The sequence below is a fragment of the Scyliorhinus canicula genome, chromosome 12 (genome assembly GCF_902713615.1).
Source record: "Scyliorhinus canicula chromosome 12, sScyCan1.1, whole genome shotgun sequence".
Classification (NCBI taxonomy): Eukaryota; Metazoa; Chordata; class Chondrichthyes; order Carcharhiniformes; family Scyliorhinidae; genus Scyliorhinus; species Scyliorhinus canicula.
Genome location: NC_052157.1, coordinates 70958774 through 70971803, shown reverse-complemented (window position 1 = coordinate 70971803; position 13030 = coordinate 70958774). Strand labels below are relative to the sequence as shown.

General features: G+C 46.7%; 1 protein-coding gene across 2 annotated transcripts in view; it reads right to left on the bottom strand.

The window, feature by feature from the left end:
* Positions 1-3014: 3014 nt before the first annotated feature.
* The window catches only part of LOC119974383 (carcinoembryonic antigen-related cell adhesion molecule 5-like), a 114048-nt gene continuing 104032 nt past the window's right edge, over positions 3015-13030 (bottom strand). For both annotated transcript variants that reach the window (XM_038813188.1, XM_038813189.1), the window contains exon 14: positions 3015-5899. In XM_038813188.1, the coding sequence (XP_038669116.1) occupies positions 5783-5899 (117 nt within the window). In that variant the 3' untranslated portion in view covers positions 3015-5782. The remainder of the gene's footprint in view (positions 5900-13030) is intronic.

Sequence of the window (13030 nt, the reverse complement as noted above, 5' to 3'; positions counted from 1 at the left end):
ATGATTCCGGACAGCTCATTCACCAATGATATTCTAACGGCATAACCCAAGATATGCAGTTCAGGATGAAAACTTTAGGCTGGTCAGCATCTCATTTGTGGCAATGTCTGCATCATTAAAGGTGAAATATCTCACCCTGCTGTCGTTCCTCTGTGGATCTTACTTTTGATTTTGCCCAATGCCATTATTCTGGGACCTCAAGTTGGCGGTGCTCCACCATTATTGCAGGACGAAGTTTGACCCTCTCTCCATGCCTCTGATTTCCCAGGAGCCTCATGATGTGCAGGTAGAATTGCCACTTTTTATTTTCCAGCCTCCCCCACCAATACTGGATCCAGTCGTTGTTGTGGCATTGCTGGCTCTATTAGGCCCCACCCAACCAGCACGTGAGCTGCAAGTACTTTATGCAAATAATGGAAAATGTTATCTTATCACACCCAATTGACAGTGATATCATATGGAAATATCCAGGGTGGATTCTCCGGTCCTTCCCACTGGTGGGATCTTCTGGTTCCTCTGAAGGTTACTCCTTGTGTGTGGTGAGTTCCCAAGTGGCGCAGCAAGTAAGCAATGTAAATGGCCAATGACTATGACAGGGCCGGGAGATCTCACTGGCAGCCAATGACTTCCCCGGTCGGAAAGTGCATGCAGGGGATTTTCTGAGCGGGTTCTCCTGATTTATCTGAACCTACCTCTATGTCAAATCTAGTTCTAGTACTCACAGAGCGAGCAAACTTTAATCATGCACCAGTGTGTCTATTGGCAGAACTTGAAAGGGAAAATACTGTGCAAACTGAAAGATGCTTATAATAAAAATACACCACCACAAAATTGATTTGAGAAACTTTTATTTTCTCCTTGTCAATAGCAGATGCGAAAAAAATAACATACGAAGAAGAATGAGCGGATTGCACAAAGTAGTTTCTTCATGTGGATCTGTGGACTCGGTGCCTTAATAACATTTTTTACTTTATTAATTCCCTCTCTTGCTTTCTAACAAGATTGAAAACTAAGAATGGTTTAGCAGATAGGTTAACATAAAATCCTCACAGGCTGAATCAAATTTGCTGTTTTTAAATGCCATTTACTTTTCAAATATATTTTGTTTGTTTTAAATCAGTTAAAATGATCAAGTTTTGAACTTCAACAAAAATGCATTATGCTTGTTTTACTCCTGTTATTTAGCATGCTTGGATTGTTGTCCTTAGGAAATGCGGAGGAACAATGGATTGGATTCTGCGGCTACATCCAGAGGATCCATCTAGTCTTACAACCAAAAAGTCGGTACCACCCCTGCACTGATCCTCTGCCCAGTTGGGGGCTAGCAGCCGCGCCGTGTAAAGCCCCCGGGCGCAATCTCCACTCCGCCGGGTGGGAGAATCGCGGGAGGGCCATTTACACAGCGGCCCGCGATTCTCCGACCCGGATGGGCCGAGCGGCCTGCCGGCAGCAACCACACCTGGTCGCTGCCGGCGTGAATATAGCGCCAATACCTGGCTTGTGGCTTGTGGGGGGCGGAGAGGGGAGTGAGCACCACGACCGTTCTCAGGAGGGGACTGGCCCGCGATCGGTGCCCACCGATCGTCGAACCAGCGTCTCAAAGGGACGCACTCTTTCCCCTCCGCCGCCCCGCAACGTCAAGCCGCCACATCTTGCAGGGCTGCAGAGGGGAAGACAGAAACTGGGCATGCGTTGGTTGGCGCCGGTCAACCTGCGCATGGGCGGCTGACGTCATTAGGCGTGGCCGGCCGCGTCATTCTCGGCGCATCGGGCGTTGACGCCAGTGACAAGGACCGGCGGCCGAGAATTACAGCATGGCCCACCTAGCCCCCCGGGGTGGGGGGAGAATAGGGGGCCAGGAGCGGCCTCCGACGCCGTCGTGAACCTCTCCGGGTTTCACAACGGCGTCGGGCCTTGCGGAGAATTCCGCCCCCCCGGCTTTACCTGCGGATACAGCCTGCCAAACTTGCCCACCCGTAACTCCCTCGCCACTCCTGGACCACCCCCCACCAGTCCCCCTAAGCCCCCACCAAAGACCCCCCCTCTGCCAGTGGAACGGCTCTCTCCCCTCCCCCCCCCCCCCCCCCCGAGCGTGGAGGCGCTGGACACAGTCCGCAGGACACTTGCCCCACGCCGACGGGGACTCGGTGAATCAAGAGCGGAGTATTGGGCGAAGGCCTCAATGATAGTGTATGCCAGGGGTGGGCAAACTGCGGCCCGCCAAAGGTCTTTATGCGGCCCACCAAGTCATTTAAAAAAAAAAACAATTTAAAACAATTTTTTTTTTTTTTTAATTTTTAATTTTTTTTAAAGGTTAATGGGGGGGGGGGGCTGTTGGGTTACTTACTGGTATAGGATGGATACGTTGACTTGAGTAGGGTGATCATTGCTCGGCACAACGTCGAGGGCCGAAGGGCCTGTTCTGTGCTGTACTGTTCTATGTTCTATATGAGGCGCCCAGAATCATAACCGGGTGAAGTAATTATTTTACTTAATATACTATGCGGCCCTTTAAAATTGTGAATTTCTGAATGTGGCCCTTGCACGGAAAAGTTTGCCCACCCCTGGTGTATGCCCTACTCCCTGAATACTCCGATCATCGAAAGTGATTCCGGCGTCGGCGATCTGAGAATACAGCCCAATATTTCTGTACATCCATGTGATACAACTGGAGGTTTTCTCTCATTTAACAGACGCAGGCTTATTTTTCTGTGCAGTTGTATTGTTAAGTGTTAGCCCTCTTTGAAGTGGCTTATTGTCCCTCAGCGAAAGGGAAATGTACTGTAGCCTGTTTATGAAACTCTGCAGTTGCTAAAAGGGTAGGAGCATTGAAACGTTCAATTTCACTGGGGCATGTGTTTTGCCCAAAGGTGCTGAGTGTTTCCAGTATTTTCTGTTTTTGTTTCAGATTTACAAAAAGCTATACACTCATGAAATTTACTTTTGTTTCAAAAAATTCCGATACAACTTCACAGTATTAAGAAAAGCTTTTAAAAAATGACATTACACACATATGGCGAAAAAAATATATTTTATTAATATAGAGCTTTAAAATTGTAAAATTGTTTTCAGGAAATCTAGTAAGTAACATTGAAGCCAACATTTACAACTGATGGATATATATATATATATATATACAAATAAGTATTCATATTAATGGTGCAGATTAGGGGCTCTAGTTCACAAAGATGTTGAATGTGCTTCTGAATCTGCAGTTTCTCACTCGAGTTGGCAATCTCAGCTGTTCCATCATATTCAGGTGATATTAAGAGAAGGCTAGGCATTTCCAATAGTGGGAGAACGAGTCATCGTAAGAATGTCACTCCTGAGGATCAAACTTTTTGCACTTCTTGTTTGTTGCTTTCCACTGTAAGTAGCATTATGGTATCTAGTTGCTTCAACTTACTCGGGGAAAAATGTGCGACAAATGTGAAAAAATACAAGAATAGTATACATATACATAGGCACATTGGATTGGCTCTGAAATTATAAATTAAAATTGACACGTCGCCCGCACTAAGCTTTCATATAATGTGTAGATTATAGAGCATATTTGAATAATTGGACTGTATCTTTCAGTTGATCAACATTTGTGACATATTTAATAGTGGTTAAAACAAGAACTTTTGTGTTTGCTCTATGTTTAAAAAAAAGTTAAGGGGCACATTATTCAAAATATCATTTGAAATAGTGTTAATCCAAAAAACAAATTTGGTTCCGAGAAAATGTACTTTTCAGTTTGGAGCTATGAAGCCTGGTTATATACTGAGCACAGAATATAAAATTTAAATAAGCCAGTCTGTTGAATAAGAATCGTTCCCATGTACACAGTTTTAATGTTCATATTCATATACAGCTTGTATTCAAAAGTGCTCCTAAGCAGACTTTTCAACGTGAAGACTTTTATAGATATGTTACAATCTACAACTTTATATTTATTACTAAATTTCAGCAACATATAATTGGAATTATTTGGTGTATCGGCAATTTGTAGTCCTTTCATTATGGAAGATGTGGCACCAGTTTGAACAAATCTATTGACTGAAATAGTTTAAAAACAAGTGCAGCTGCTGTTCAGATCTCGAGATCTTGTGAAGAAACTTGCTCTGGAACTCTCCTGTTTCTAATTAATGTTTTGGAAACCAGTACAATCCTGTCATTGGATATCTGAGTCAGAAACTGCACCTTAATTACACTGTACTCAGAAAACCATTATAAGTGTCATTCTGGTCTACATTAAGTGTCTTGAGGCCAGAAGACACAGCCTGTCTTTGAGCGACGTACTCATTGGGCCAGGTCATTTCCCAATGCCCTTGGACAGAGTGTAAGTGTGTGCCATAGAATGAGTGGAATGAACATATATTGGATTCAGTAAGACTTTAGAAAAATATGAAAAAAATATATGATTGTCAGAAAATATTGCTGAGTTCCAAAACATATTTGTATCTAAATCATGGTATGCCTTGAACTAAAGGTTTGCCACTGTTTCCAGTGAACATTTTCTTCATATGTTACATTGTTAGCTCATATTAATCGCAGATTGTTACTTAACTCCGCCATAAATGTAATTGTATAAATGCGTTTCTTAAACCTATCATTGATATTAAATATTATTTAATACTTGTTTAAATCACCTCTTTTCTTTCCAATTGTATTTACATGCTCTTACAGTTATTTTGAGTGAAATTTTTCCTCAGCTTTCACATCTCAACAGTGTGGCTGATACTCTTAGATTTAGGATGAAACTTCTTTACCCTGCACACAAGAATCATTTCTCACCAGGAACACTAAAATATACATCCTCAATTTGCCCAGGCTATGCTGCAGGTAGATAACAATCGTGCTGCAGCATTGTGTGTAATCATGTAAAAGGAAGTTACACAAAATTTCAGCAAATTTCACTCGTATCGCAATATCGGAACTCTTACGTATGAGCCCTTCATATAATTATTTGCAGAACAAGAGCAATATCATAAAATTGACAAGAGTCTGGAAAACAGAATTAGATTTTTGCGTTCAAGGAAGCCCACTCCACATGTCCATTAAATATGATGGGATAAATAAATGGATTATGAAAATAGCAATTGGATTTATGCAAAATAATGGCTTTCCATAGCTACAAATCCTGGGAATCTTTGGATTCCCTGCCCCTACCCTTGCACATTAAAAGCAACATAGTAAAAAAAAAACGCAACCCCCACCTCCTTAATGCATCTGCTGCTTAAATAAAACCAGAGAAAGAGGTCTCTTGCTTTTAGCTCATCTCAGTACCTTTCCTTAAGGAAGTTTGGGACAAGTATATAGTCAAAGAACAACAGTGGCACATTCTTCAGAAAGGCCAGTTTAATTACTTGCTCCAAATCATGTACTATGTGACTCCACGTTTACGCCTGTTCTAAGTCCGGTGGTACATTATTGATAGGAAAATAAGAGCATATATATCAATGTTTGATTCAATAGGCTTTGCATTTTGCCAGGGATGAATTGACTCTTTGCTAATGAGTGAATTAACTATCAATGCCTCTGCCCTTTTTTCTTTCAATTCAACAATTTGGGCCTAATTTAGTGATGCAATGGCACAGTGGAGTGAAAATTAATGTAATTCAGTCCCATGATTAATCTTTTTTTAAACCAATTATAAAACTAAATTGTGTATCATCTTATTCTGTTTCAGAAGGTTTTCATGTTTGTTTTTCTGAAGCTTGAGAAATAAAGGTACAACATGCATCTGGATTACATCTGGGGTTGATAGTAAATAAAATTATGTCCTTTTAAAAAAAAATCATTTGAACTTCAATTCAGCATAATCAGTCTTATTGATTTCAGTTGATGCAGTGGAGGCGTTTGGACCTTGTTGCAAAATGTAAGGTTGGGCATAAACAACATCTATTTCTTTTGGCTGAAATAAAAGAAAATAATGATTATAAAACAGTTTGAAAACTGTAGTATTTTTATACTTTATACACTAAAAATAGTTCTTGAATATGGCTATATTGTTACCCAAAAATATTGAAGACCAGAGGACATATTTTTTGTCTTCAGGTTTCGAAATGTGACTCGGACCACATCATGACTGCCATTTTTGGAAATTTCAGGAAGTGTGGGTTTAGTTTTGGAGCTGAGGCTGGGTTTGGGCTTGCGTTTAGGATTGGCAAGGTTGGTTCCTTCTTTCCTCTGTCGATCAAAGGGCACCAAGCAATGCAGCACCAACGTGACAGTGAAAGCCCGAACATTCTGCTGGAGATTACCTCTGACCCTTTTGTGTGAATTTATTTGCCGTTTGGCCCGTTATTGTTTTGTGTCAGTTCCCCACTAAATGCTATCAATGTGTTAATTGTTCTATGGTAATTCTGCTACTCTACCCTGTTATAGTACTTCCCGCCTGTGTCAGCCTTGTCAATTTTTATTTCTTTTAGTCTCTGAGTTTTTAAAAATAAATTACAGCTCATCAATGTTATGCAAATCCCCACAGCAGCACACTTCACCTGAAGCACCCCTCACTCCAATTCAGACCTTTCATGCCCATAGAAACCATCTTGAAGCATTGCACCCTCCGAGGATGCAGCAAACTGAGGACCATCTGGCTTACCCTTGTAGTGATATGCCTGTAAATAATATTGTATGTAGATGGTGGTATGACCTCCAACCAGCAGGTGGCAGTACAGACACGCCATGCAGTCTTGAGACAGTGGTCATGTGACAAGGCACTCAGCTATAAGTCATGGCAGATCCGGTGATCCTCGGAAGGTTGTAAGACGTACATGAAGACCTTGTGCGTAGGGGTAGTTCCAGGGGAGTGTGAAAGAAACTCCATGATAACTTGCTCTGTATCAGATCGTTACCGGACCAAGTGTGCATTAATGAAAGTCCTGGTTTGGACAAGTCACCAGCAGTTCTGGAGATTCCAAGCGAGACAACGAACACCGAACACAACAACCTCCAGCACAAGGATACTACAAAATCCTCTCTGCTTCTCTTGTCCTTCCAACATTGGGACATAGCTTGCCACTTTCTCACTGGCTGGGATAGTGCTTAAGCCACCACATCTTCACCAGCCACACCTTTCCTTCCCATGCTACCCATAGAGCAACTCTGTTCATTTGGGAAATTTCATCTCATTATCTACATGACAAAGAAAGTTACCACACATATATGTGTGGACACATGTGCCTCCTCTTGCCTTATTCCAGGATGGCCAACATTCATAACAGCCAGGAATCCTGGGAACAAGCTGCACCACAGTTCACCAAATCCTCCTGAGCCAGCTGGAGGGTCACTGATATTTTCTGTTTCCCCTTGGTTCAGACAGCCTTCCAGTTACATCAAGGCAGTTTGAGTCAAGATCGCTGAAGTAGTTAGTGCATTGGGACAGCACCAGGGAAGCTTTATGCACTGGTTTAAGCACCTTAGTAATCTTCTGCATTACAGTAAGGCCTGAGAGAGATCCTGCAATGTGTACAGCTTGGCCTTGCAGCTGGCCTTGTGTGTCCAAGGTGCACATGATACTTGAAAATGTGGCAGTAGCAAACCTCCATGGTCAAGGAAAGCAATTAATGTTCATGTAAACAGAGGAAAGTGATGGAGAGACATGTGCAACATATTGGAAGCATCTCTAAATATCATGCTTTCATGAGCTTAAACTTTACCTGTTCCATTTCTCCTTTCAGGAGAGCTCAGAACATGGGGAGATGGTGAGGATCAGGGGTGGTCCCCAAAACCTTAGTGCTGGGGTGGGGGGGGGGGGGGGGGGGCGGGGAGTTTGTGGTAGAGGGGAAAACGAGGGATGGATGGTACTCCGGGAATGTTCGGATGGCAATAATGGGGAGGCAATGCGTAGTGGTATTGTCACTGGGCTAACAACCAGAGACCCAGAGTAATGCTCTGGGGACACAGGCTTAAATCCCGCCACTGCAGGTGGTGAAATTTAAATTCAATAAAAAACTGGAATTAAAAGTCAAATGATGGCCATGGCCGGGATTCTCCCCTAACTGGCGGGGCGGGGGGTCCCGGCGTAGCGGAGTGGCGCCAACCACTGCGGCGTCGGGCCCCCCCAAAGGTGCGGAAGGGGCTAGACCCGCGCCGGAGTGGTTGGCGCCACGCTGACTGGCGCCAAAACAGGCATCAACGGCCTTTGACGCCCGCCGTCGGGGCTGGCCGAAAGGGGGGGTTCTCTTCCGCCTCTGCCATGGTGGAGGCCGTGGTGGCGGCGGAAGAAAAAGAGTGTCCCCACAGCACTGGCCCAGGGGCCGATCGGTGGGCCCTGATCACGGGCCTGGCCACCGTGGGGGCACCCCCCGGGGTCCGATCACCCCGCGCCCCCCCAGCCCACTCGCGCCACCAATCCCGCCGCCACCAGAGGTGGTTGAAACCACGGCGGCGGGATTGGCCTCTTAGCGGCGGGACTTCGGCCCATCGCGGGCCAGAGAATCACCGCAGGGGGCTCGCCGATCGGCGCTGCGCAATTCCCGCCCCCGCAAACTCCCGGGTGGCGGAGAATTCCTGCCACGGCGGGGGCGGGATTTTCGCCGGACCCAGGCGATTCTCCGACCCGGAGGGGGGTCGGAGAATTTCGCCCCATGAAACCAATGCTGATTGTCGTAAAAACCCATCTGGTTCACTCATGTCCTTTGAAGGAAATCTGCCATCCTTACCTGGTCTGGCCTACATGTGACTTCAGACCCACAGCAATGTGGTTGACTCTTCACTACTCCCTCAAGAGCAATTAAGGGTGGGCAATAAATGCAGGCACAGCCTGCGATGCCCACGTCCCATGACCGAGTAAAACAAAAAAATAAGGATGATCGTTCACATCAAGTTAGGAAGCTGAGCAGAGTGGAGGCAATGTTGGATGGCATTTCCACATTAAGGGGAAGGTGGTCAGTGTGATGTGGTAGCGTGGTGATATAATAATGCGCAGGACCTCAGCTCATTACCATCTTGTGTTTTAGATTCCTGGATCACTGGGACCATTTCTGGGGAAGGTGGAACCTGTAAAACGGGATAGCCTTCATCTGAACCCCAGAGTCCCAGAGCGGGATTAACATCCTTGTAGGCGGGTTTGCTAGTGCTGTTGGGAGGAGTCTAAACTAAGCTGACAGGGAGGGGACACAGCATAATACAGTAAAGCAATCAAGCCAGAGGAAGTACAGCTGTATTAAGTTGTAAGGCAAGGCTGGATGCCTCTAATACCTGGAATAATACAGGTAAAACCGATCAGTTAAGGGCGAGGATTGACACGTGGAATTGTGATATAGTAGCCATCACAGAGTGATTGAGGGAGAGGTAGGATGGCATCTCAGCATTCCGGGGTATAGAATCTTCAGACGACACAGGGAAGCAGGTAACTATGTAGAGGGTCCAACAAAGGATGGCACAGTGCTAGACCTAATTCTGGGGAATGAAGCAGGACAGGTGCTTGAGATAGTGGTGGGGAGCATTGTACTGATAGCGACCACAACAGTGCAAAAAAGGTTTTGGATTGGGGGAGAGTGGATTTTAGTAAAATATGGCAGGATCTAGCCAAGGTAGACTTGGAACAGCTACTTGGGGGGAAATCTGCAGAAGAGCAGTGGGGGAGGGTGGTCAAAAAGAAAATTGGGTGAGTACAGGCCCAGCATTTTCCCTCTGGGGTGATAGGAAGGAGCAATAAGCCTAGAGAACCATGGATGGCCATAGATATTCACGATGAGAAAGGAAAGAGAAGCTGTTAGCAGGTACAAGGGGAACAAATCAGCTGAGTTCAGAAAGTGCAGGCTGGAGCTTAAGAAAACAATTAGAAAGGAGAAAGAGGGGATATGAGAAAGCTCTGGCTGGTAAAAGTACGGGAAAATCCCAAAATACTCTATAAGTATATCAGTGGAAAGAGGTTAACGAGGGCAGCACGGTAGCATTGTGGATAGCACAATTCCTTCACAGCTCCAGGGTCCCAGGTTCGATTCTTACTTGGTCACTGTCTGTGCGGAGTCTGCACATCCTCCCTGCGTGTGCGTGGGTTTCCTCCGGGTGCTCCGGTTTCCTCCCACAGTCCAAAGATGTGCAGATTAGGTGGATTGGCCATGATAAATTGCCCTTAGTGTACAAAATTGCCCTTAGTGTTGGGTGGGGTTACTGGGTTATGGGATAGGGTTGAGGTGTTGACCTTGGGTAGGGTGCTCTTTCCAAGAGCCGGTGCAGACTCGATGGGCCGAATGGCCTCCTTCGGCACTGTAAATTCTATGATAATCTATGAATCATAGAATTTACTGTGCAGAAGGAGGCCATTCAGCCCATCGAGTGCGCACCGGCCCTTGGAAAGAGCACTCTACTTAAGCCCCACACCTCCACCCTATTCCGTTTACCCCCGTAACCCAGTAACCCCACCTATCCTTTTTGGACACGAAGGGCAATTTAGAATGGCCAATCCACCTAACCATCACATTTTTGGACTGTGGGAGGAAACCTGGAGGAAACCCACGCACACACGGGGAGAACGTGCAGACTTCACACACAGTGACCCAAGCCGAGAATCGGATCTAGGATCCTGGAACTGTGAAGCATCTGTGCTAACCACTGTGCTACCGCGCTGCCAAGGAAAGAGCAGGGCCCATTAGATATCAAGGGGGCAATCTGTGGGCAAATACTTCACAAAGATACACCATATGAAGACATTCAGTCTGAAATGGATTGTTTGCTGCATGACCAGTACGGTTTGCGAGCCATATTTCCGTAGCTCAATAACGTCACCATCTGCGGCCACGACCAGCAGGACCAGGACACCAACCTCCGAAAATTCCTCCATACCGCAAAAATCCTTAATCTAACCTACAACAAGGACAAATGCGTGTTCAGCACCAACCGTCTAGCCATCCTTGGCTACGTAGTGCATGATGGAGTTATAGGCCCAGATCCCGAATGCATGCGCCCCCTCATGGAGTTTCCCCTCCCCCACTGCTCCAAGGCCCTGAAACGCTGCCTGGGATTTTTTTCATATTATGCCCAGTGGGTCCCCAACTATGTGGACAAGGCCTGCCCACTAATTCAATCCACGGTTTTCCCCCCATCGGCAGAGGCCCGCCAGGCCTTCAGCCGCATCAAAGCGGACATCGCAAGTCGAGAGCGGCATGTCCAACATACCTCTGGTATCCACCCTCAACCAAGCGGGCAGACCTGTGGCCTTCTTCTCACGCACCCTCCATGCTTCCGAAATCTGCCATTCCTCTGTTGAAAAGGAGGCCCAGGCCGTAGTAGAAGTTGTGCGGCACTGGAGGCATTACCTGGACGGTAGGAGATTCACTCTCCTTACTGACCAACGGTCGGTTACTTTCATGTTCGATAATGCACAGCGGGGCAGGATAAAGAATGATAAGATCTTACGGTGGAGGATTGAGCTCTCCACCTACAACTATGAGATCTTGTATCGTCCCAGGAAGCTAAACGAGCCTCCTGATGCCCTATACTGCGGCATATGTGCCAACGCACAAGTGGACCGACTCCGCACCCTACACGAGGACCTCTGCCACCCGGGGGTCACTCGATTCTTCCATTTCATCTGCAACCTGCCCTACTCCATCGAGGAGGTCAGGACCGCCACCAGGAACTGCCAAATCTGCGCGGAGTGCAAGCCGCACTTCTACATGCCAGAGAAAGCGCACCTGATAAAGGCTTCCCGTCCCTTTGAATGCCCCAGAATGGACTTCAAAGGGTCCCTCCCATCCACAACATGTATTTCCTGAATGTGATTGATGAGTACTCCCGGTTTCCATTCGCCAGAAAATACGGAAGTATGGGATTGAATGTGATTTAGCGGTTTGGATCAGTAATTGGCTAGCTGAAAGAAGACAGAGGGTGGTGGTTGATGGCAAATGTTCATCCTGGAGTTCAGTTACTAGTGGTGTACCACAAGGATCTGTTTTGGGGCCACTGCTGTTTGTCATTTTTATACATGACCTGGAAGAGGGTGTAGAAGGATGGGTTAGTAAATTTGCAGATGACATGACATGAAGGTCGGTGGAGTTGTGGATAGTTCTGAAGGATGTTATAGGTTACAGAGGGACCAGTTACAACCCCCGGGGAAACGGACAGGTAGAGAGGGAGAACGGAACGGTCTGGAAGACTGTCTACTGGCCCTATAGTCCAGGAATCTCCCAGTCTCCCGCTAGCAGGAGGTCCTTCCTGATGCTCTCCCTCCATCCGATCACTGCTGTGTACCACGACCAACCAAACACCTCACGAACGTCTCCTTGTTTTCCCTAGGAAGTCCTCCTCCGGGACCTCGCTCCCAACCTAGCTGGCAGTTCCTGGACCCATTCTGCCCCGCAAACACATGCGGGAACACAAGTTGGACCCATTGGTCGAGAGGGTCCACCTCCTTCACGCTAACCCTTAATACGCCGACGTGGCGTACCCCGACGGCCGACAGGATACGGTCTCCCTACGGGACCTGCCGTCCGCCGGATCTCCACCCACACCCCCCTCTGCACCAACCCCACCCTCCCTTCCACTGGCGCACAACACAGCCGCCCCCTTTCCAGGTGGATCGGTCCTCCCACCGGTCCCATCTAGGGGTGATGAAGCTACTGAAGAAGCCGAAGCCGCGCTCCCGGAGCCACGGATGCCCGAGCCCGCGCCTGCATCACCGCCGAAACTGTGATGATTGCCGAGGACGACCAGGGCCCACGATCAACTAATTGCTTCATTTTGACACATGAATGTAAATAAATACTGTAAATAGTTGTGACATGTAATGAGGCAAAACACTGGACTAATGTGTACCAGGTACCATCATAAATTCAACCTTTACCACTGTATAACGCGAGACCACCACCCCCATCGGACTTTTTTAAACAGGGGGTGAATGTGGTAGTCGGTATTAGGGGTATTACGGTATCCAGGTTGATGCTGTAAGACCATTGGTGTGGGAGGTACCTGAGACAGCAAGATCATTGGTGAAGCCTGCCTGCTGGTTCCGCCCAGTAAGGCGGAGTATAAGAGCCCGTGTTTCCCCATTCTGTGCCTGCACTGCTGGGGGAAACATCTAGTCCAATAAAGCCTT